Source organism: Rosa rugosa, chromosome 1, assembly GCF_958449725.1.
Source record: "Rosa rugosa chromosome 1, drRosRugo1.1, whole genome shotgun sequence".
NCBI lineage: Eukaryota > Viridiplantae > Streptophyta > Magnoliopsida > Rosales > Rosaceae > Rosa > Rosa rugosa.
This window is the reverse complement of record NC_084820.1, coordinates 4240164-4265329: the sequence shown is the minus strand read 5'-3', so window position 1 is coordinate 4265329 and position 25166 is coordinate 4240164. Positions and strand designations below refer to the sequence as shown.

Sequence of the window (25166 nt, the reverse complement as noted above, 5' to 3'; positions counted from 1 at the left end):
AATCAAAAGAAAAGACAGATCAAAAGGAAAATGAGAAATGACAACTGCAATTATGAAAATTTCATGATAAATATTGGGTACTCTTCTTTGAATTTAATTTATGAAGGCAATGATAACAGTGAATATGAAAATATCTCCAATGATTAAATTCTACAGCTTGAATAACTAGGATAACATCGGGAATGACAAATGCGTCCTACGGCCAGAAACCTTGCCTCCAAAGGCCTTCCCGAGACAAATCAGAGTCTTCTCAATCAGTGACCGAAGTCTTATAGCCGGACGAATCTTGTCCGAGATATAATTAAATCGCTTGTGACAATGACTAAGAAAAAATGCCTGTACAAAGACGGCAAAATTAATCAGAGGCCATTTATCGATTCTCAGGAGTAATATAAATGCAATGTGAAGCATATGGTAAGTCATATCAGCATGCCTCGCCCTTATTTAATGCCACAGCTTACTGCAGAATCCGTTCCGTTGCCTCTTGCGGGATATGATATCTGCAAAGGAGTCAACCAACTGTCCTGCCAAGCTGCTTGGATCATCAATCATAGTTTGAATAAAGGTGTTGACCACCCTACGCTCTTGCTCAGTTGATCTCAAACTGAACCATGTTAGCAACTTCAATCTGAATTCCTCCGTAAGGTGACCCTCGCATTCCAGCCACCTGATTATTTTCACACAGTACTCAAAGTTCTCGTCCAAGCAACAAGAACCATTTTGCAATGGTGGCCCATTTATCAGGGTGCTGTCACAATCATGGGTCTCTTCGTTTGAGTTTCCTTTCCTCTTCCTGCAAATTTCTGCCCGAGAATCAACAGCAGGGACATCTCCAGTAATCCCATGAGTCCAGGTCTGTGAATCACCACTACCATGTGATCTTGCTAGGCCGTTCTTCACCATGTCATGAGAAGCAGCATCATCATCTGCCTCCACAGCCTGCTGCAAAGTGCATCCATTATCTTCATCTCTGGAGGACTCAAAGGGCGGGGTTAGCTCTTCATTCAGATCGGGCATTGAAAGAACATTTAAGTCAAGCCCCCGTGGAACAGAAGGCAACTCTTCTTGTAGAGTTTCAGTTTTTATCGGGTTGCTTGGTCCACAACATTTTTCTTTGTTGGCACTACAAAAGCCCTCCAAGGAGCCTTTCTGTTGAGCCTGAGCCAGACGAAGTATCTTTCCAAGATCACGAACTTTAAATTCGGAAGAAGGCACAACTGCTGTTGTAGTTTCAGACTCCCTCATGGCACTAGAATTTGCCTCAATGACAGGATTTTCTTTCTTATGATTCCTGCAGACCGGTGAATCCGAGTTTTTGTGAATTATCTCAACACTTTTGGTGAAACACTTTGCCTCAGAGTGACCCAAGTCACCAGCCTCAGTATAAGATATTATCCTAAATGTATACTCTGTGCAAGGCTGCAGATTGGAGATCAAAATTCTTCTCTGAGATCTTGAAAAGGTACAAGTAGGCTCTTTTGTGTGTGATTCTTCTCTGCTCTTGTAATACCAGAGCTTGTATCCCTTGATGTCATCAGATGAAGCATTAGACAGTTCGATCAATATAATCACAACAGATGAAGGTGTTACTTCCTCAAAGAGAAACTTGCAGGCAGCTGGAAGTGAACCCTCTGCAAAGGATGGAAAAGAAACAGAAGCAATCATTCAGGTTTCTAATGCATGATGGTGATCAAAGAGCAAGTAAAAGGAGAACAGTTTCCTACCTCTGTTTGGGTCTGCACTAGAAACATTGGCCAACCATTCATCAGCTTTCTCAATTGCAAGAGAGCAGAGTTTTAGCACATCACCAGCGATAGATAGTCTGCTGACTATCCCACGTACCATTGTTCCTGAATCTCCATTAATTGGACCTAGTTCTGTCTCGAGTTTAGTCTTCGCTTCCTTCACAATATCATGAAGTTCTTTAAACCTTGAAGTCCCATCCAGAAGCCTATAACTCAAGCATATCCTGTCCCAAAGAACATCAACACGTCGAGCATCCTTTGCTACGAGTAGCTGCTTCTTCCAAATCCTGTCAGTATTGATAGAACCACATGAGTCTCATCAGCGGCTAGAAAAACTATTAGCAAAACACAGATTTACATGCTATAGTTGCTTGCTTTCTCTTGTTATTTTTGGTAATGTATAATAGGAACTTTGTTTTGCAAAAGGTACCTCTTTAAAGAGGGGAAAGAAATGTTCTTTTCTCAAAAAATAAAATAAATAAATAAAAACAACAAATTGACAGAGACATTATCAGATTATATACACTACAAACATGAGCAAAGTGTAACTTGAAAAAAGATTTACTAAATCAGAAAAGCAAAAAGAAAACATGATCATTCAAATTGGAAGTGATCTATGAGATGCCTAGATGCCTGACTATAGCACAAAGTGCTTAAATCAATTTGTCAAAGTGATAGCCTGTCAAAGTGAGGACTACTGCTTTAACCTACACTCACATATGCAAGAGAATTACTTACCCAAGTATCCCAGAAACTTTACCACATGAAGCACAACAATAACTACCATCTAGCTGCATCAATTGCCCAAGATCAACAACTCCCACCTTTTCACATCTAAGCGCGCAGTCAATGTGACAAGATAACCCACAGGAATCTCCCTCACCAGATTCAGATGTGCATACTAACCAAAGACTTGGGTCCTTGTTGTCATCAAACAAATGACAAATACAGCAGGAGCATCTCTTGCAGAATGTGTTGTCTATGGATAGAACAGCTCTACAAGCAGAGTTTTTACAGATCCATGAGTTCGAACATCCAAAATCTGGAGACTGCTCAGAAGCTGGTGAGAGTCGGATGGGATTTTCCCCCTTTCTGGATTGCTTTTTAGGAGGATGATTATTTGGACTAGAAGAAGCTTTTTTTGACTCCTGCTTCTTATTTGTCTTGTTAGTAGTCTTCAAAAGTTCGGCCATCTTGTTTTTTGAGGAAGTCAAATTTTTCTTGTCCTTGTCAACACATGCCCGAAGAAGTTCCTTCCTGGGACCAGATTTCAGAAACTGTTGAAGGAGCTCTGGACTTCTTGAAGCATCATCTGAATGCCCATTCTTCTCGGGAGTGCTTTGCACACTGGAAGAGAGACTTTGAACTCCAGAAACTGGAAAGAGGAAAAGAAAATGACAAAACAAAATTATGAAGTGAAGGAACAGATATTAAAGCACCATTATAGTAGAAGTCTACAACTCAGTAATTAGAAAGGCAAAAAAAAATTTAACAATGCTTGTAAGAAACTCAGATAGGTTCGGTAACAAGAGAGACAAAAGGGGCAATTCAGATCAATGGTGAGGCGCAACCCAATCAAATTCTGCTTTATCCTTCTTTCTACCATCAATGCCTACTATATTTATTTGCATATAAACTAAATCCTTTTTCTCTGAACATTCCAATGGTCTAAATTGGTGCATGCTTATATCTCTTTATATTTTCAACAAGTTCTAACATCCTACATCTCATGGCTTGCCACATTCCTTACCTTCCTAATCAGTTTACTCAACAACCTATCAGCAGCACTTCCATGATTCCATCTACAATAATATAAGTGAAAGATCATCTACATCTTGTCTGAACATCTAGTCCCACTTCACAGCAGTAGAGCTCTATGCGTCTATCTGAATAGTCCAACCTGAACCTGTCCTTCCTCAGGAACTCTTAAGCAAGAAAGAAAGAAATATTCAACACGTACGCTTTTCAGGGTTGTCAGATCTACATAAAGACAGACCACAAGATTTGAAAATTTTCAAAATCAATTTTTTTGATTCTCAAAATCTAAGTTACTAATAAGAAGTATTTTATATCCCAGAAGAAATAACTGCAGTTACAAGATTGATAGAATGAAATTGGCTCAAGTACTATCCTGTTCGTAATATTTTGAAATTTTAATAGACAAAGAAAATGAAGATCGATGACCAACACTAGCAGAACAGAGGGTGCATTTGATTCTAAGGAGAAGCAGAATTATATACTATTACATGAAGAATGAGAGAAGTTCTAACCTGTGACAAGCTGAAATAAAATTACACACAATGCAACATATGTGATTCCTAAACCATAATATCATGCAAAGACCAGATCATCGTGAATCCCAGAAAATTGTATAACTTTTCAGCAGAAACGGAAAGAAAGATCAGTAATTTTTTACAAATGGACCATCTGCAGATACAGGGCGGCGGTAGAGACTCATGGAAGACGGGACCAAGTTGAGGTTATATCACTGTTAGGGTTTGTAGAAAACCATATATATGTACACACACACACACTAAATAAAACCCAAAATCAATTGGGCGTGCCCAAACTGGACGAGACCACCAAAAGTCCAAATTCTAATTAGTACCTCACAATAACAAGTTACTCTTAACTTTTTGGACAGTCCATATATAATCTACCTGTATGGTCAAAATCCCATGAATCAGACGTTTCAGATAAGAAAAACACATCTCCATTAAGACGTTTCAGACGTTTCTTAATGATTACCCTTTAATACAGTTAACCACCCTTTCCTAATTTGTAAGATATTAAATTATCAGTTCCACTGAACAACAGACCTAATCTAGAATACCTCTCATTTTTGCTGAATAGTTTATCAATAGTTTCACTGTCCTCCACATATGGTAGAATACGAGCAAACAAACTCCAGATTCACCTAAATAAAGGCAGTCTGCACACATTTTCTTTCACAAACTACCTTACTTCAGGAGCAATTGGACTTAAACAATTTCCTAGTAATATTTGCTGTGCATACCAAAAACATTATGACCTACCTGATTTTGTTTAAACATTCAAAGCAAGTACAGTAAAGGCTTCCAAGGATGATGATGAAAAGTTTTATCTTCTAAATAAAAAGGCAATTCAAGATTTACAGATGCAATACTACATGAGTTCCAAAAAAAAAAAGTTTAAAAAATAATAAAATAAAATAAATTTTTTGCATATGATAAGAAAAATGAAACAAAACAACTTGACAAGAGTCCAAGTGTCTGGCCAGACAAGGATACTTGGCATAGTGACAGTTCTAACAACAACATAACAGATCATTTGACTAGCATGGAAGGGTACCAATTACTCATGAAACAAAGTTCACCGTCTTCTACTTTCCACTGATTAAATGTCAGCTATAGTTATTATCTCGCCCATGATACCAAACATTCAGTAACAACCGCATAGTAGGAGCATAAGAACTTCATACCAAAAGAAATAAAATGCATACAAAAGATAAAAAAAGATCAAACCTTTAGCTAGAAACTTATCTTCCGAATCCATACAATGCAATAATTAAACCCCCTCCCTGCAACAATCAATCCGTGTCATAAACCATTACATTATCAAAATCACACACATAATAATAATTTATCGAATTATACTATCACTTCAGTCAGCATAATGTACTTCATAAACGCAGCTAAATAAGCCAAGAAACCACACATAGTAACAAAATTCAGCTCAAAATTCCTCAAACTATCAAATCACACCAAATCCTTCAACTTCCTAATACTAAAACAAAGCTCCTCTCCTTTCTAAACATGCCAGTTAGTCCCCATGCAACTAGAAAAACAAGCAAATTCACACAAGCCGAAAATTTTCAAAACACAAAAATCACAATAGCAAGCTGACCACATTGTTAATACAGATTGCGTGAATCAAACCGGCGAAACGAATCAAACGCCGTTTCTACACATAATTTCCGACTGTGATGATTTCCGATATTATTTAACTTCAGAATTCACGGAATTGTGGAGAAGGAAAAAGTAGCAGAAGCTAAAGCGAAGAAAGCGAAAGCAGAAAAAACGGATCTGCGGTGAATAAGACTTTGAAAAAAAAAAAAAATTCGGCAATAAAAAAAAAATTACGATAAAGATAAGGAAGAACACGACGACGAAATCAGAGGAAGACGTACTTTACCTGCTAACAATGGCGCTAGGGTTTTTTTTTTTTTGGCGCGCCGAGGACGAAGAATTGGATTTTGCAGAGAGCTGAGAGAATGAGAGAGAGGGGGGGAGGGGGGGGGGCTTGGTTTGTTAGTTGGTTTTGAGAGAGAGAAGGTTGTACGAGTCGTTCACGTTTTTGGAGAAGAGCGCTGGGGGTGGTGTGGGTAGGGGGGGGAGGCTGGCGCGCGGGTGAGGCGCGTGGGGGCTGAGGGTCCAGTTGGAAAGAGAAGGGATGGGTCTGCCGCGCAGGAAAAGTACAAGGAGCACTGCCCAGCGATGTGATTGGTCTGTGGCAAGGGGACGCGATTCGACGGCGCGTGTAACAGAATTATCCACATTTAATTAGTTTTTATTTTCTCGGACGCTTTTTATTATTTCCGCAATTATGACTGAAGTATTATTTTTTATTTATTAATCAGCCTCAGTGTTATGGTTGGTCCAGCAATATAACATGAGGATTTCATGATCTGGCGTTTAGAATTTAGAGCAAGTTCATCCGTTGGGTCACCAGGTCACCTACTATTTACTGATTTTTAATGTATATTTTCATTATCTGGGTCACAAAATACACTGTGCCCGTGACCCAGAGGGTGAAAAATACACTAAAAAGCAGTGAAAAGTAGGTGACCTGGTGACCCAAAGGGTGAACTTGCTCTTAGTGTAGCGTTTCAGTCCCAACTCTCAGCAATTTGTGGTAGCAAGTTTGAGGGGCCTTCGGGTTGGTGCGAGCCTATAGTATGAGATTGGTCTGGTTTTGCTAAGATACTCTCGTGGACCCTCGGTCCGAATACTAACTAGTGGATGTGTTACTAATTTGCTAACGTAACTGAGGTGGCTTGCTACCTCAATCTCAATTAAAAAAATTATAACTAAAAATATTATTTTTTAGTATTTAAAAGTTAAAGCTAATTTGAAAAATGTTACGTTATAGAAATGTTACAGAATCTTTGATGAAAATTTTGAAGAAATTTAAACCCGCACACACCGATCTTGAGAAGAAATTGAACCATTGATTCAAACTCGCGTGGATGCTCAACACGTTTAGAGCCGTTGACCTGGAATCGTATTCGGTAGTTCTAAATTGACCGTAGACTTTATTAAGAATCAAAGGCATGAATAATTGAGATTAATCAGAGAAATGAACACGTGTCAGGAAGAATCTTATAGGTAGTGAAAAAGAAAAGAAACAGTAAACGGTACACGTCAAACATGGTTTTGGTACTTTTTTATGACTGTTTCAGAGACTTTATAATCTTCTGTGCTTTTTACAAGTGTACACACAAATCAACCGTCCTTGGATTCTCATTGGTTGAGTGTGGTGTGAGGTGACAGGTTTTTGTATGGAGGTCAGGATCTGTTTTAGGGTTGGTTGTGACAAAAATGGTGAAGAAAGATAATGTGGGATGCGGTGAGGTTCCATCGCTCCCTGCTGTCTCTCTTCTTCTGTTCATGGCATGCCATGGATGTGGTGAAGAAAACCGCATATCTATCACTCTATTCAATGGTCGCTTCGGCTATTTTGACAAAAGCATGTAGTATATTTATTGATTACATATATTACATATACTGCAGGTCGGGTAAAATCTAAAATAATCTCGATTGGATGAGGCTACTGAAGAAAAATTCACAATTGGGTTCCGTAGACGATTTCTTTCCATTGCATATGCTGGAGTCTGACTCTGACAAAGAAATTAGAAATGGCAAAGAAAGATGAGGTCCATATATAACACCATGCCACCATTCATTCATGACTTGGTCACAGGCATCTAAACCCCAAAAAAATAAAAGCTAGCTAGCTACCCATGGGACCATAACCAAGGGACATTATTTGAACTTTTGAAGCAGGGACTACTGAATCATATTGATTTTGCCACAGAGAGTGGGCCAAAAAGTCATAACTTGGCCGTTGGAAACCCCAAAAAAACCCTCGAGGAAAAGACTACTACTATATTAGGAACTACTGCAACAATGGCCGCAGGTGGTTGACAACATATCAAAACAGTGTAGAATAGTAACTACTAAACATGGTGTCAGACAAGGACAATAACCAAAACTAAAGTGAATAATGCAGTGTGCATGTAATCACGCCAAAAGCAGAAGCTAATTGATGCACATTCCTCCCCACCCAAACCCTAATAAAAGTGACCCGAAACTTTCCGTCATGCATTAGCTTTGTAGCTGGCTAATCACTTTCGGCATGCGGCATGCCGACTTCGACTCCGTCTTCTCGGGATGACATACTAAGCGGTAACTATATTGAGTGTGACGATCACGGTACTTAAATTAATTATCACAATTGCCTCAAGAGTATACTCTATAACAATCAGACGCATTTGAAAACAGCAAGGAACATATACGGTGAATTTGAGCATGAACAAGCTCTTATTATGATTGATAATACATGAAATTGATATTTCAAATTGTGTCATTGTAAACAACTAATTACCATCTTACAGTTCTTAATCACCAGAGTACCAACACTAGACTTGTTGAATATATACATATAAGATAGATGATGGACGAAGGATAAAGGATGATGGTTATTGCCCTCGTAGAGTTCTGATCATACAAATGTCTGAAATCAACCTTGCTTAAGTAGCATTAGTATTGGAATTAAAAACTGGACACCATCACATAATCTAATTGATGGAGACCCGAGCAAAGTAGAACCCTGCAAAGTGGGAATAACCAAAACAAAGTCAAAATCAATTTTATTGATAAATATGAAACATATGGTTAATTAACCTACAAAGTTCAGAATCTACTTTAAAGATGTGCTCCAATATTTGGGGGTGAAGTGGTGAACTACTTAATGAATAAAAGCCAAAAATGAAAAGGATTCGCCAAAGTCTCACCAGTGTGAAGAAGATAGCTTTAAGGCAAAGCAAAGCAAATTAAATTTGATGCATAATACATCATTTCTGTCCCACTAGATGTTCTCCAGCAAGTAGTATTTAGTTACGGCAACCTTTCTCTTTCAGCTCATTTACAACTTACAGATTACATTACCAAAACCTCTCAGGTAGATTCTTAGTTGACAAGGAAACAGAGAGCAATCAATTTATGTTCAGTGTTCATACGAATCTGACTTCCATGTCTACTAATAACACAAGAAAGCTTGCCTAGCAGATAACAATATGTGCAGCATGCATATTCTCAGTTAGCATTCAGCTCCAACCAACCAGAATCTTGCCCAAGAGTTATGAAAATACAGTAACAACCCTTCAAACCTTTTGATATTGACTGACTGAAAATAAACTGTCGCCTCCATATTTACCAACCTGAATCTTCATGTTTGCACCAAAAATTGATATTTATTGTATGTTGCTACTGCTTTTCATTTTAAATTGTTGTTTTTCTTAGTAAGTAGGCTGAGCATAGTATGCTGCCATTGGCCGTAACATTGGAGGTATCCTTATCCAGAAAGTTCACATACACCTAGCTAATTACACTTACCATTTCCAATCCATCCTTGATTGAGAGATAATGACTTAATCATTCCAACGTATAAATTTGGACTACACTAAAGAATCACAAACTTTACACTACAAAGTACTCAAATTCTGGGCTGACAGTAATCACAAAATGTTTCATTTGGACATAGAACTGATAAGTGATAACCGGACAATTTGACTGCTTTTAAGGTTTCAAAATAACCATAATTTAATATCACACCAACCAATTATAAGATTCCACAGCAAACACCATGGAGATCTACAGTGCTTGAGTTGTGACAAGTGTTGGAGCTTTAGCCTTATACTAATTCGCCGAATATGAGTCATTCCTTGCCAAAATGTTGGACATTCTTATCAAAGATTAGGTGATTTAACACTAACAGGCATTGCCACAAAACAGATGCGTATCAACAACAATAAGAATATTTCCATTCGGATTCTTGAAGTTTCAGAATGGTCCAATATATGATTCCTCATTCGCACTCCAAGGAATATATGATTCCGCATTAGCACTCTAGAGAATATTCAATAATCAACGAAGAGCATAAATTCGAATGAAAAGAAAGTACAAAAACACAATAGTAGTACTAGCTCACAATAACCAAATCAGAAACCCTAAATTCAAAACCCTAATTCAGCCGAATCAGAATTCCAAACTTGAACGGAAGAGGACTGAATCAAAACCTGTTAAGAAACGGAGTGGCGTCGGCCCTCGCAAGCCGGACTATCATTGAAGTTCTTAGAGGGGTACCTCGCCGTCACCATGCCGACCTCAAACACCAAATTCTCGCCGCTGGACCTGATTCCGGTGATCGACCACCACTGGTAGAAGGCCCGGACGCTGATGCCGTTGATTTCGGCGATCCGGCCGCGGTTGATTTTGCCGGTGACTTTCTTGGAATACGTGGCCAAGTAGTTGTCCGGCGGGAGCGTGATCTTGCACGCGTCGCCGAGGTCGACGACGAAGTCGCCGGTGAGGGGGTTGACGGTGTAGTTTTTGACCGGAGAAGGGAGGAGCCCGATTGGGAAGCCGTAGCGGGTCAGCTCGGTGTGGGCCGGCGATGGGGTTCGGGTCGGGTTTTGGGTTTTCGGGTCGGCGGTTTGGGAGGAGAGAGAAACGAGGAGGATGAGAGCGAAGAAGAAGAGGAGATATTTCGTCATTTTTGAAATTGTTTGAGAAATTATGAGAAGATTCGGTCGGTCCGTTTTGATATAGGGTGGGCACGACGCGTCGTTTGAAGGCGTCGCGCTGGCGGGTAAAAAGGTTGTGGAAAATTTGTTAAGTTCGTTAAGACTTAAGTTGATTGGGGTAATTAATTAAGATTGTGATTGTGATTTGAGTATGGTTATGACTTGTGAGGGCTGTGGTTTTAGTCCAAGAAGAATAAATGAGGTGTGGTTGTGACTTGTGCGGATGTTATAATGCCAAATGACCAATCTTAGATGAGCTTTGTTGGAGTAGATTTGTTTCATTTGTTTGTATGCATAATGATATGACATTAAGGGTAAGGAATGAACTAGACATAAGCAAGAGCCCTAGGCCCAAAGACCGTACCGGCAGCAAATTGTAAGAATACATGATGCACACAAGATCATATCACAAATCACATAACACACAACCTGCACAAGAACAAAACAATTATGCAGCACACCAGAAGCTTTCCTAGTCCCGGTAGGAGTAATCACCTGGATTGACACTTTCAATCCCTGCAACCACAGCTTGTCCAAGAGCATTCATCGAGGTAGACATCTTCTGAGATCACGAATGAGCAGCTGCACAATGGAAGAAAGTCTTCTATGTTTCAACACCAGATGCTTCAGAATGGGGCTGAGGATGTATGCAAAATGCAGTGTTGAACATAGGGACTTTCTCCTCCTTATATATTGGCCAAAACTTATCCTCGGACTCATCCCATAAGGAGTCCTTGTTTTACTTCATGTTTATCAGTTTAGGAGACTTAAACTTATCACAAACACTTCATGTTAATCAGGTTATTAACAATGAGAGTCCTACTCCTATCAAGAGATATACATCTCGATAGGTGACTGGAATTAGAGTTATAATCACATATTTCTTGTTATTTATTTAGCTAGATCAATTGTTCTATTTACTTAATGCTTTTCGATAATGTTAAGTCCACTTAATTCCAACATTCTCCCACTTGGACTAACATTGTCTATTTGCAGAACAATTCAACTAATAACTTGAATCAAACAACAACTGAAGTGTGCACTTGAAACATGTAAAAACTCATATCTCATTCAGCTCGGTCAAGTACATAAACTAATGCAGAATTCAGAACCAACTAAGTTTGGAACAAACACATTGGTTAAAAATCACTAACATCAGCTACTGTATTCACATGAGCTCTAAGTGATAACAAGAGAGCTATATGGCAAGTATATCTACCTGTAATGCCATTCTGCTCACAGTCCATCATAATGTTTTTGATAAAACAAAATCTTGACAACAACCTCTAAACACCAGTGAACTTGTAGTTGTCCTTCTGTAACTGTAAGTCTATGCAAGCATAGCAGTTCACTTGATAACACACATATATTCAAAATGAAATAACTAAAATAAATGCCTCACACAAGTTAACTATCAATGAAATAATTTCTTTCTGGAATACCTCAATTTTATTGATAAATTGCAGATGCAAAATACAAGTATCTAAAAATTCAAAAAAACCTGTGATGGAATTACTACACAGAAATAAAAATTCAAAAAATGACTCAACACTCCCACTGAACTCAAGCTCTCAAATCAGGTAATACTCCCATGTTCTCAGTATGTCTCTTAAAATTCACAACTGATAAAGCCTTGGTAAATGGATCTGCAAGTTGAGATTCTGTGTCAATATTCAAAACAGTGACTTCACCATGCTTCACTCTCTCTCTCACACTATAGTACTTCAAATCAATATGCTTGGAGTTGTTGGATCTCTTACTGTTCTTGCCAAAAAATACTGCAGCTTCATTATCACAGTAAATCTTAAGTGCATCTGACACAATCGAACTTAAAACATTGGTCTGCATTAAAAAGTTTTTAATCCATAACCCTTCACACATTCCTTCATAAATGGCTATGAATTCAGCCTGCATAGTGGAGGTAGAGACTAATGACTGTTTCATGGTTTTCCATGCCACAGCCCCTCCTGCAAGCATGAACACATAACCAGATGTTGATTTCTTTGAATCTGGATAATTTCCTGCAAAGTCTGAGTCAGTATAGCCAACTAGTTCCAACTGTTTGACTTGCCTATATACCAACATGTGAGATTTGGTCCTCTGCAAGTATCTAAGTACCTTTCTTCCTGCAGTCCAATGTTCTTGAGTAGGGTTTGATTGAAATCTAGATAAAATTCCAACTGCAAAAGCTAAATCAGGTCGAGTACAGACCTGTGCATACATGAGGCTGCCTATTAGTCTAGCATAAGGCTTGCTATCCATATTAGACATCTTCCCCCCATTTTTGGAATTTTTATTCTTTGACAGTTTGTCTCCTTTTGTCATAGGAGCTTCACCTGATGCACAAGTTTCCATCCCAAATCTCTTTAAAACTTTTAAAATGTAGTTTTGTTGAGATAAGCCTAATAAACCATGTGCTCTGTCTCTCTTGATTTCAATTCCCAGAACATAAGAGGCTTCTCCTAAATCTTTCATGTCAAAATTATTTGACAGAAAAGTTTTGGTGTCTTTAAGCAACTTAATGTTGCTGCTAGCCAAAAGAATATCATCCACATACAGTATGAGAAAAATAAAATTATTTCCAACTGTTTTCATGTACACACATTCATCAACTATATTTTCTGTAAAACCAAATGATGAAATCACAGAGTCAAACTTCTTATACCATTGCCTAGAAGCTTGTTTAAGTCCATAAATGGATTTCTTTAGTCTGCATACATGGTTTTCTTTTCCTGATTTCACAAAACCCTCAGGCTGCTTCATATAAATGACTTCATCTAATTCCCCATTTAAAAATGCTGTTTTAACATCCATTTGGTGCAATTCCATATTATAATGTGCCACTAAAGCCATTATAATTCTAAATGAATCTTTTGTGGATACAGGAGAAAAAGTTTCAGTATAGTCTATGCCTTCCTTTTATGTGAAACCCTTGGCTACTAATCTAGCTTTATGCCTCTCTATGTTACCATTAACATCCCTTTTTGTCTTGAACACCCATTTGCATCCTATGGCTTTCTGGTTTGGATCAGGTTTAACTAGCTCCCATACTTTGTTTTGACTCATGGATGAAATCTCAGCTTCCATAGCTTTCTGCCATTCTTCAACTTCACTGCTTTCTAATGCATGTTTAAAACTCAATGGATCATTGTCTTCTGCAAGGACATCAATTTCTTGCAAGTAAACTGCATAATCACTATCCTCTCCATAAACTGGTCTTCTTTCTCTCTGGGATCTCCTAAGCTGAGGGTTAACATTTTCTAATTGCATATTTTGAGCCATATCAGGTGCTTGATCATCTAAGGCTACTGGTTCTACTGAATTTTGATTTTCAACTTCATTTCCTGAACTAACAGTTTGCATTTCATCTTCACGTATTAAGGGTAAAAAATTTTCTAAAGTCTCATTATCTATAATTTCTTCAAATTCTGAAGATAAATCTTCAAAACTTGTATTACAGACCACTTCATCTAAGAACTTTGCTTGATTTGTTTCAAAAGTCCTGGTTGTATGATGAGCTGAATAAAATTTATATCCCTTGGATTTTTCACAATATCCTATGAAATAGCAACTCACTGTTTTTGGATCTAACTTCTGTGTTAAGGCATTAGGTGTTTTAGCCTCAGCTTTGCATCCCCAAACATGACAGTGATGCAAACTTGGCTGTTTTCCACACCAAAGCTCATAAGGTGTCTTTTCTACAGATTTACTAGGTGATCTATTGCAAATGTAATTTGCAGTCTTAAGAGCCTCACCCCATAAATATTTTGGCAGACCTGAAGTACACATCATACTCCTCACCATGTTTAACAAGGTTCTATTTTTTCTTTCTGCTGTTCCATTTTGTTGAGGGTTGTAGGGAGTTGTATACTGAGCCTTAATGCCATTTTCTTGTAAATAAAGTGCAAAAGGTCCCTTTTGCTGGCCTGCTTCAGTATGTCTACCATAGAACTCTCCTCCTCTATCAGATCTCACTACTTTAATTTTCTTTTCAAGTTGCAATTCAACTTCAGTTTTGTATATTTTGAATGCATCAAGAGCTTGTGATTTTTCTGACAACAAGTAAATATAGCAGTATCTAGAGAAGTCGTCTATAAATGTGATGAAATAAAAATTTCCACAGAGTGTTTTATATTTGAATGGACCACATATATCTGTATGAATGAGTTCTAAGAGATTTTGACTTCTTAAGGCCTTTTTCTTTCTGCAGTTAGTCAATTTTCCTTTAAAACATTCAATGCAATCATTCAAGTCTGTATAATCCAATGCAGGCAAAATCTTATTTTTCTCAAGTGTTTTAAGTCTTTCTTTAGATATATGGCCTAGTCTCCTGTGCCATAGCTTTGCAGACTTATTATTGAATAGAGTTCTTTTAGTACCTGTAATGTTGTTATCTGCATTCATGTTTTCATTGTTCTCAATCAATAGAATTTCCTGCTTAATAACAGAACAATCCAATCTCAAATAATTATTTGAAAACATTCCACAACCAATGTATTCAGAACCCTGAAATAATTTTATTCCACTAAAATCAATAATGAGTTTGCATCCAATACTAACTAAAAGACCTACTGAAATAAGATTCCTTTTTAAAGAAGGAATATAATAAACATTGTCCAGAAAAATAAATTTGCCTAATCCTAAATCGATCTTCAGAGTTCCAATAGCCTTAACTGCTACCCTTGTTCCATTTCCCACACAGACCTGCTGCTCACTTTTCCTTGGTGCCCTCCTCTTTGTTATACCCTGCAGTGAGGTGGTAATATGAATAGGTGAGCCTGAATCTAACCAATAAGTGTGTGAATCTACATTTATAAAATTAACTTCTAGAGAAAAGACTGAATTAGGAAATGACTCACCCTTCTTGATCATCCAAGCTTTAAAGCCACTGCAGTCCCTCTTCATGTGCCCTATCTTTTTACAGAAATAGCACTTATACTTAAAGACTTTTCCAGCTCTAGCTTCTGCAGGTTTCCCAGCTACTTTAGTGATGGTGGTCTTCTTAGGCTTAAGTTTATTCTGCTTTTTCCACTTTGGTTTCTCAACCAGATTAACTGTAGTGGTTGGTACTCCCTCTCTCTTAATTCTTTCCTCCTCATCCACACAGATCGAGATTAGCTTGTTCAGGTTCCATTTGGTCTCTAAGGCATTATATGAAGTTCTTAGGTTGCTGTAGGTGTTTGGCAGAGAATGAAGTGCCACATGCACCACCTGTTCATCTTTAACTCCCATGTCTAGGTCTCTAAGCCTAGAGTTAATGTCAATTAGCTGCATAATGTGCTCCCTCACACTGCCCTTCCCAGAGAAACTTAGTTCATTGAACTTCCTAGACAACCTAGCTGCTTCAGCCTTGTCACTCTCTCTATATTTGTCTGCAATTTCTTCCAGAAAGTCCATGGCTAACTCGGGCTCCACTATAGACCCTTTTACTGTGTCTGACATAGTGCACCTAATTACATTTTTGGCTTTCCTGTTGCTGCTATATCACTCCTTATAATGCCTCCTATCCTCATTGGTACTTTCAGAATCTAGTTCAGAAGGCTGATCCTCTATGAGGCAAAGATCCATGTTTTGATGCATGGACAGATAAAATTCCACCTGATTTCTCCACTTCTTATAGTTCCACCCATTAAGCATCTCAACCTGACCTAAGGTCACAACAAGAGGTCCTAGACAAAAGAAAAATAAAAAACGTGTAAGTTACTGCAGTATTTCATTTTCTGTGTGTTAAGACTGTATTTTAATTTTATGTGTTTCATTCATAGGTTCAAAAGTAGGCAAACATCACAGAAACACAATCACAAACAATAACCCCATAAACTGCAGTAATATCAAGTAATGCCTTTGTGGCATAAAACTTAACATTCTTAAGGTTCTAAATCATCATGCTATATCCTACATATACCAGTTATTAGTTGAAACAGTCATACCTTTAGATAAGAAAAGTTTCAAAAAATCAATATAGGTATTTGTGTTTATACATGATGCTGTACCATAATCAAGATTACACAGTGAACATCTTCTTTGGAAGAACAAAATATAAGTGTAATTTTAAAAAAAATAGCAACACAAGTGTTAATTTGTTTAATCTTTAAGAATTTTTCTGAAAAAATGATGGATTGCTTTGTGCAACATGATCAAACTGTAACCAGAAATTCACAAATCAAAAGTTAATAATGTGTTTTGCCTAATTTTTCACAGTTTATTAACTATATTCTGCATATACGAGAACATAACAAGATTCCAAAAATTACATATTGGGAGATTTGTACAGAATTCTTGTTAGTTTCAAAATCATATTCAACTGAAGACAAGATTATCAAGGATATCAAGCATAGACATATTTGTGCATCAGAAACATCACATCCATACATTTATCAACAATCGCAGATTTAATCCACATTCCACACATGATATTTATATGCAATATGACAACCCTTTCCATATGCTAAACAGTAATCCATATGACAACCCTTTCCATAATGCAGAAATTGAAACGCAAGTTCTGATTTCTCAGAAAACATACCTTGGCCTCTGCTACAGCGCTGCAACAATCGTTTAGCGGAAGCAAAATTGAAAAACAAGATACAAGCAGCAATTTTAACCCTTTTTTCTGAAGATCCAAAAAATTCTAGACGGGGTCTTGAATCCCCAAAACTGAGAATTCAATCTCAGTGAGCCCTATCTCAATCCGATCCCTAAAGCAAAAGTGACTGTTATATTCTAACGGTAATATTCTTTAACTAATATATTAATTATGGACTCGGGTTTGGGCCTATTTACTTAATGAATTGGATTAGTACTAAAACCGGGTTAACTACACTTAAGGCCTGCTTTATCATACATAGAAAATATATTTTATTTTCCAAAAAATAATTTTCACAGTATGTTTTTTTTTCTAAAACAAACAAAAACGCATGATATGTGTTTTATGAAATTCCTAAGCTCTGATACCATTTGTAAGAATACATGATGCACACAAGATCATATCACAAATCACATAACACACAACCTGCACAAGAACAAAACAATTATGCAGCACACCAGAAGCTTTCCTAGTCCCGGTAGGAGTAATCACCTGGATTGACACTTTCAATCCCTGCAGCCACAGCTTGTCCAAGAGCATTCATCGAGGTAGACATCTTCTGAGATCACGAATGAGCAGCTGCACAATGGAAGAAAGTCTTCTATGTTTCAACACCAGATGCTTCAGAATGGGGCTGAGGATGTATGCAAAATGCAGTGTTGAACATAGGGACTTTCTCCTCCTTATATATTGGCCAAAACTTATCCTCGGACTCATCCCATAAGGAGTCCTTGTTTTACTTCATGTTTATCAGTTTAGGAGACTTAAACTTATCACAAACACTTCATGTTAATCAGGTTATTAACAATGAGAGTCCTACTCCTATCAAGAGATATACATCTCGATAGGTGACTGGAATTAGAGTTATAATCACATATTTCTTGTTATTTATTTAGCTAGATCAATTGTTCTATTTACTTAATGCTTTTCGATAATGTTAAGTCCACTTAATTCCAACACAAATCTCTTCCACAGTGTTTGGTTTTAGTCACGGTTGTTATTTGGTGTCGCTTCGGCTTGAGAAAGATATGATGTGGAGACTTCACAAGATAATCGAGGTCATTAGGTCTTGAAATCAAATCCCCTGATTCAAGTAATGGCGGAGGAATGCACCTGGTCGGTTATAGTGTCATGCATCATTGTTGGGTTTGCCACTTCGAATATGATACAAACATTAATAATTTGGTAGCAAAGAAGAAGGATTCACATCTTGGAAATTTCTTGATATGGCTCTTATTTGGGCATTTTGCTAAGAATGCATATTACTTGGTGTATGAAGCCACCATCGGTTATAGTGTCATGCATCATGGTTGGGTTTGCCACATCTATTTGATTTGATCCACTTCAAATATGAGACCGACATCAATAATTTGGTAGCAAAGAAGAAGGCTACACATCCTCAGAAATTAATTTATCGATATGACTCTTATTTGGGAATTTTGCTAAGAATGTATATTACTTGGCGTATGAACACACTATCGATTATAGTGTAATGCATTGTGGTTGGGTTTGCCGCATCTATTTGATTTGATCCACTTTTAATATGAGATAAACATTGATAATTTGGTAGCAAAGAAAAATTGTACACATATTCAGAAATTTCTTGATATGACTCTTATTTTAGCCTTTTGCTAAGAAGGCATATTACTAATTGTTGATAGTGGGAAAAACTAGCGATGCTCTCTCTCTCTCTAGAGAGGCAAAACCTAAGGCCGCAAACTGCCTTGATTGGAGGCGGCGGTACTGCAAATCTATTGACTCTCGGCAGGGAGGTTTTCCGGCCACGCAGTGGCTCGGTTCCTTGGGGCTGGAAGGGAGGCGGCTTGCCTTTTTCTTCTACTCTACTTGGCGGTGATGGCGAATGGTTTCGTCAGTGTCCCATGATGGTGGTCCGATGGGCTGCGCAGACTCGAGATGGTATCTCATCGGAGTCAAGCGGCGCTGGGCTGTTCGCTCTGGGCGAGGTCGGATGGGGACTGGTTGTTGGCTAGGGTCGAGGATATCTGGGTTCAGATCCGATCGGGGACAGTTTGGAAGTGATGGAGGGCTGTGATCGAGCACTCTCTGAGGGTGTGGTGAGTGATCCCGGGGGCTATGCTAGATCGGGATCAGATTCAGGCCAAGGAACTGTTGCGGCTGCTGGAGTGGCGGCTCCGACGGAGAGTGTCTGCGGCGGCGGCGACGGCGTGGCTGATGGATCGTGGCTAGAAAGATATGTGTGGGCTCATTGGGTTAGGGCTTTGGTTTACCCTACTCTTTGGGCCTGCATTTGGAGAGGATGGGTTGCATGGGCCTTGATCTGGTCTGTGGGCTGGATTACCCTTATGCTATGGGACTGGATGAATTGGGTCTCTATGGCCCATAGTATTGTTTAATTTCTGTTTTGGTCGCAAAAACCAGTGCCTTAGTTGAAACCAATTTTATGTCTGCTTCGAGGTTTCTTGGTTTTTGTTAGAATAAAGGTGCGTGGACTTCCTAAAAGGTGGGTGTACTCGGGATTTTTTGGGGTTTTATTCTTTTAGGATAGGATTTCAGGAGGTTCTAAGGAACGATTCTTTCTGTCGACCCCATAGGGGTGTTTCGTTTTTGTACTGCTTGCTGAATATTAATGAATGGGCTGACCTATTTTCCATCAAAAAAAAAAAAAAGGCATATTACTAAACATATAAAGCCACCATCACGTATTACTTTAATGTGGAAGTTTGTGGTAAGAGACCCTTGAGTGTTGTCTAATAAATTGATTTCTTATGAACACTAGTAAGAGTGTTTGTGTGGTCCTTTATATTCACCAACTAGTCATTGGTTCAATAAAATTTCTCATTTATAGTGTTGGATAAGATCTCAAGTTCGAATTTTTTTTTTCCTCTCAAAATTAAGATAAAAAATAATGAATGCCCATCAACTCATAAGTTACGTAAATCTACCAAATTATTAAATCTCAAATGTTTGTTTTCTCACTTAGAGTTGTGGCCAATGAGAAACTCTGTTGAAGATCCATTATGCAGTTTTGGACCTTGTTTTTGAGCTGATTTGATGTTCAATAAAAGAAAAGAACAATACTCTAGCTTATTGAACTCATGGAAAGGTGACTGGACAATGAAAGCTTTGCTTTCTAAGATAAACAAGAAAATGCTTAATCAACATATAATATCCAGTTGATTTTTATATATAGTGCGACTTTGAGAGATAATCAGATACAAAGTGGCCTTTAGATCCTCTAAAACGTATAATACATATGAGCTTACAATCAAGATGAGATTGACAAAAGCTATATAGGGAGCCATTTTTTCCCTCTCTGCACAAGAGTAGAGGGAAACAAACCAGAACTTATGACAATTTTCAGATCTTTTATTCTTTGTGGATTGGCACTTGGGTAATAGGCAGTAGCGCTTTTAGATAGAGTGGAAGACATGAATTGTTGATACTGATCATCACGGCGAGTTCCAAATCTCGGCATTTTTTACCTTGGACACACTCTGCACCACCTCATAAGGCAGAACATCTCCGATCACAACCACCATCTTGCTTTCCAGGTCTACTTTGTACGAAGTCACCCCTGTTTCGAATCAAGGCAAAAACACCAAAATATACAAGAATTTGTAAGAGACTACAGAATACGAACAGTACAACCACTAAGAACTTGAGCATTAATCCGGTTTCTATGTGTAACGACGATCATGTATGTATGAGAGATTTTTGACATACCTTCCATCTTCGAGATATGTTTTTCAACTTTCCTGGCACATCCATTGCAGTGCATGGAGACCCTTAACATTACCATCTGCATCATTCACCAAATTAGAAATCTGTTTTGTCAAACATGTACTTCAAAGAGAAAAATGAGGGGGATATTCACCTTGGGTTTCAGTTGAAATGCCAGTGTTTGTTTACCGGCAACAACATCCTTGAGTCTCATAAACTGATCCTTTTCACCAGGAATCAATGGATTTTTCTCAAACTCGTCTTGGTTTTCCTCGGAGTAGTTCATGCAGAAACAAGAACTTGATCCAGAAGAAAGACAAAGAGAGCCTAGCACCCTTCCAAAACTAAGCTTCCCCATTTCAACCAAAGAAACAAATCTGAAGTGAGACAGAACTTGACAGCTTATTTAAGCAATCCACACACCCTGATCTGTCCTTCCCACTCGGTCAGAGTGATGTAAATCCGAGACAAACCAGTGTGACCATTAATATATGCTATATATACTAGGGTGGGGGTTGGAGAGAGAGGAGAGCTAAAGGTCAAGTTTTCATTGGGGAAGCCAAAAGCTGAACAGAACCCAATGAAGCCTATGAAGGAGGAAAGGGAACAAGACCGAATACTTTATACTTATAACAACTCAGATGGTCAAGAAAACTTAGAAGGAGATCCAGGAACCCAGAAAAACACTCCTTTTATTGTAACCACTTCTCAGACCAAGATCGAAACCCCAACTAGATTTTGTCATGTGATGGTGAACTCCTAAAGATATAACGCACTCACAACCAATTCTATAAAAGCCTCAATGAGAGAAAGTTCATGTGACCATTCAGCTAAAGAAAGAAACCCAAATCTGTAACCGAAGCTTTTTGATCAGGAACTCTGTTTCATGTGATTGAGTAGTGAAAGGAAGGAAAAGAAAAACTCACAGTGACCAGTGGAGAGGAGTAGGAACTAGAAACACCATGCTTTATGACATACGTCCAAGTTAGAGTAAAAGAATATGCTTATATATAATATATAGCTGGATTAGTTTGGATAAGCATCTTTGGCATGTTTAATTCAAGAACAATGAACATGAGAAACGTTTAGGTGTAACAAATAAAGGAAAGAAAGAAAAGTAGTAACATTTGGTGAGCATCGGAACAACTTATGGGACAATGTATCATCTATCACACAATATCTTTTCTTATGTCCATGAATTTAGTCACAATATAACAACTTCCCCGAGTCTTGAAGGAAGCTTGAATGTTGATCAGATGTGTCACTGAAGTCTATACTGATGTGGACTTAATTAGTCACTTCAGTGAAGTCACTCGAAGCATTTAGGTCATTTGACAGAGAGTAATAGAGTAAGAGAAATTCTTGCGTAGGGGCGTGGCAGTGCGGCCCTCCAATTAGAAGAAAGAAATTTTTCCATCTTTTCCGAAACTACCCCTGATTTTAATGTGAAATATCCAAAATATCCCCCTACTTGGGCACTGATTAGGCCGCCGCACTGGCCACGTGGTGCGGGTGCCTTACGGAAGTCTCTCTCATGGAGTAAAGTAGTGTATGATCATCCACCTAATACGCATAGATTAGAGAACCCCCCAAGCAACCCAAAGGTGCTCGTGATGGATAGTATAATATAGCTCAGAAACCACCACAGAGCTTGAATTGTTGACAGTTTTGTCTTGGCCTTCAATACGAAAAATCAAAATGGGACAGACGGCCTCCCATTATTGGAGCCATGAGCTCACTAATGTTTCTTAATAGTTATATGATAGGATATGTTGGGAAACAAAATGAATGGCTCTATTCTCTACAGTCTACGACTACACAGGTTGTTCCATGTGAGATGGTTCTTTATAACAAACCAGAGAAAGGGTTTATGAAAAGATTGTATTGAAGTCATGTTAAGCACGTGTGGGACACATGACAATCAAAGTTGGGTTGGGTTGGCAAGTCTCATGTGGGTTCATATGAATAATTATATAGACAACGCAGCCAAAAATGAAGGGATGTGTTTTATCATCGATCACTGAGAAAGTGAGAAGAAGCAAGCACCACTCAGGGAGCTTGCTTTGTAAATTTGTAGGGTGACCAACTGTAGTGCACTTATGGACATGGGAGTGATGGAGCACTGCACTGATATGACAGAAGATATGTAATAATGTAATATGATTGGATGGCTAAAATGGCCCAAATGTTCCACAGTACTCCGGCGAGTATTGAAAGTGCGAAGATAGCAGCCGTCCAAGTAACGGAGCACTATTCCAGTGCACTCATGTGTCCACATATACAATACTCCATAATATATATTTCGGAGTATTATAGAACATCATGCATTTAGAGCAAATCCACCCGTAGTCAAGAAATGTTAGAGCAAGTCCACTGGTAAGTTCTTGACTGGGCATAGTCAAGAAAAATCTGACTATATGACCTTGAGATGGATTCTGATGCTTCCACCGGTGATTTTTTGACCGGGCAAGAAGATGACTTCCTTGACCGAAGCCAAGAAAAAAGGCAACGGGCTGACATTTTTCTTGACCAGCCAAAGCATCTGCCAGCTCGGCCAACTGATGGCGTCACCCACGTTATCTACAGAAATGGAGAAGTCGACGCGCTGAAGTAAGGCAGTGGAGGACGAGACGCTGACGCGTGGCGCCACAATTAGGCAGGATTTGACGCCCAGTCGCCGAGAGGATGCCGAAAAACTGGAATTCCGGCCGGGTCATGTCGCACGGCTGTGGGAGGCCTTCGATCTCCTTCTGGGCTGAGTGGTGAGGTGAGGCAACACTGTGGGGAGGACGAGCCGAGCCCGTATGGCCCGGGTCCGATGACGGAGGACTCACGACGGCGCCGGAAAACTCGGGTCGGGTCGGTCGGGACCCGACGGTCTGAGGAGACGCGGAGGAGAGAGAAGAGAGAGTTTCAGGGGTGAAAGTGAAGAAAAGAGGAAAAATCTGTCCTTATGAAAAAGGACCATAAATTTTTGATATTTATAGAAAATTTTCAAATTTTCAAAAATTTATAACTAATTCATACGAACTCCGATTTTTGCATTCCACATATGCACGAACTCGTATCGACGATCTCTATAACTTTCATGAAGGAAGTTTTCCCAAATTATGTATGTGTAAAAAGTCGATTTTCGAGACCCCCCTAAAATTATATAATAATGAACAGTGTTCACCGGGCAAGAAAAACAACGGGTGTAAACCCATGTCCAGTGGCAATGAATAGTAACTTGATTGGTCGAATTCTCGACTTCTCGACTTTGCCTTTTCTTGACTACGGGTGCACTTGCTCTTAAGGTCAAAAAGTCAAGGGGTCGACCAGTCAAGAAACTGTTCACTGCCACTGGACATGGGTTTCCACCCGTTCTGTTTCTTGACCAGTCAGATTTACTGTTCATTGAATTATTTTTTTTTTTAATTGGAAAATTGAAATAGATTTGATGTAAATAAATGGTAATAATGGAGATTTATGGATAATTAATGTCAGAATTGTGATTGTTATAGCTTTTCGGAAAGGGAATGACCCTAGGAAGAGAACTCGTCTCTTCGCCACGACGTGTGGGGTTTTTTGGGCTTTAATAAGAGGAATTTTCAAATACAACTTTTATTTCATAACATTTATGCTTACATAAATGAAAAACTAGGAATAAGTACAATACAATTACACAACATGCATAATCACCTAATTATTCAAATCATGATCCTCATCCTCTCTAGGAATCCAATTTGTGTTTGAATGGTCATCATTAGGGTTAGGGTTGGTGGAATCACCCGTAGAGAAAGGTGAAAATTGTGGTTGTGTAGGATATCTCCCGGGGTAAGGTGGTTGCGGATAGTATCCACTGGGGTAAGGGGGTTATGGGAATCCACTGGTGAAGGGAGGTGGTGGGAATCCACCTGTGAAGGGAGATTGCGGGAATCCATCGGGGTAAGGTAATTGTGGGTATGCACCGAGGTAACGAGGTTGTGGGAATGGACCACCAAAATTTGGTTGTGGTAATGCACCACCAAAATTGGGTTGCGGATAGTATCCACCCATAGAAGGTGGCGTCTGCTCGCCAAGATCTTCTCTCTCCGCTATCTTCTTTTGCCTTCTTGACCAATAACACTTTTTAGTTGGCGTCATCTGACTTGTGTCAATCTCCATAATACGCTCTTCCCTCTCTTTAATTCGGTCTTCCCTATTTTGAAATAGGAATGCCTCTTTTCACATATCCATTTGCAATCGGATACAATCTCGTTCATTTTCCTCTTGGTGACTTCGAGCGAATTCCTCATCGAGTTTTTTC

General features: G+C 38.7%; 3 protein-coding genes across 6 annotated transcripts; all 3 read right to left on the bottom strand.

The window, feature by feature from the left end:
- Positions 1-50: 50 nt before the first annotated feature.
- Positions 51-6021, bottom strand: LOC133711549 (VIN3-like protein 1). Of its 4 annotated transcripts, none has more exons than XM_062137659.1 (6): positions 5919-6004; positions 5249-5304; positions 3496-3670; positions 2484-3120; positions 1725-2032; positions 51-1631 (listed from the first exon to the last, which is right to left on the bottom strand). In XM_062137659.1, the coding sequence occupies exons 4-6, from the start codon at positions 2936-2938 to the stop codon at positions 445-447; spliced, it is 1950 nt and encodes a 649-aa protein (XP_061993643.1). In that variant the 5' UTR covers positions 2939-3120; positions 3496-3670; positions 5249-5304; positions 5919-6004; the 3' UTR covers positions 51-444. The 4 variants fall into 4 exon arrangements, with proteins under 4 accessions (XP_061993643.1, XP_061993646.1, XP_061993638.1 ...); XM_062137662.1 differs by having other exon boundaries at positions 3496-3725; positions 5919-5983; XM_062137654.1 differs by lacking the exon at positions 3496-3670 and having other exon boundaries at positions 5919-6021.
- Positions 6022-8298: 2277 nt separating this feature from the next.
- Positions 8299-10596, bottom strand: LOC133711543 (uncharacterized). Its single transcript, XM_062137648.1, has 2 exons — positions 10084-10596; positions 8299-8615 (listed from the first exon to the last, which is right to left on the bottom strand). Exon 1 carries the CDS (start codon positions 10558-10560, stop codon positions 10087-10089), a length of 474 nt encoding a protein of 157 aa, XP_061993632.1. The 5' UTR covers positions 10561-10596; the 3' UTR covers positions 8299-8615; positions 10084-10086.
- Positions 10597-20294: 9698 nt separating this feature from the next.
- On the bottom strand, positions 20295-22056 carry LOC133727005 (protein SODIUM POTASSIUM ROOT DEFECTIVE 2). The gene is made up of 3 exons (XM_062154633.1): positions 21033-22056; positions 20882-20957; positions 20295-20732 (listed from the first exon to the last, which is right to left on the bottom strand). Exons 1-3 carry the CDS (start codon positions 21234-21236, stop codon positions 20608-20610), a joined length of 405 nt encoding a protein of 134 aa, XP_062010617.1. The 5' UTR covers positions 21237-22056; the 3' UTR covers positions 20295-20607.
- Positions 22057-25166: the final 3110 nt, after the last annotated feature.

Bases quoted from the DNA above. Each gene is read 5' to 3' on its own strand.
- LOC133711543 (XM_062137648.1), bottom strand. From the start codon at position 10,560: ATGACGAAATATCTCCTCTTCTTCTTCGCTCTCATCCTCCTCGTTTCT.
- LOC133711549 (XM_062137654.1), bottom strand. From the start codon at position 5,279: ATGGATTCGGAAGATAAGTTTCTAGCTAAAG. The intron at 2,033-2,483 runs GTAAGTAATTCT...CAATACTGACAG, and splicing joins AAAGTTTCTGGGATACTTGG to GATTTGGAAGAAGCAGCTAC. The intron at 1,632-1,724 runs GTAGGAAACTGT...CATCCTTTGCAG, and splicing joins TAGTGCAGACCCAAACAGAG to AGGGTTCACTTCCAGCTGCC.
- LOC133727005 (XM_062154633.1), bottom strand. From the start codon at position 21,236: ATGGGGAAGCTTAGTTTTGGAAGGGTGCTAGGCTCTCTTTGTCTTTCT. The intron at 20,958-21,032 runs GTGAATATCCCC...TGAATGATGCAG, and splicing joins CATTTCAACTGAAACCCAAG to ATGGTAATGTTAAGGGTCTC. The intron at 20,733-20,881 runs GTATGTCAAAAA...GATTCGAAACAG, and splicing joins ACATATCTCGAAGATGGAAG to GGGTGACTTCGTACAAAGTA.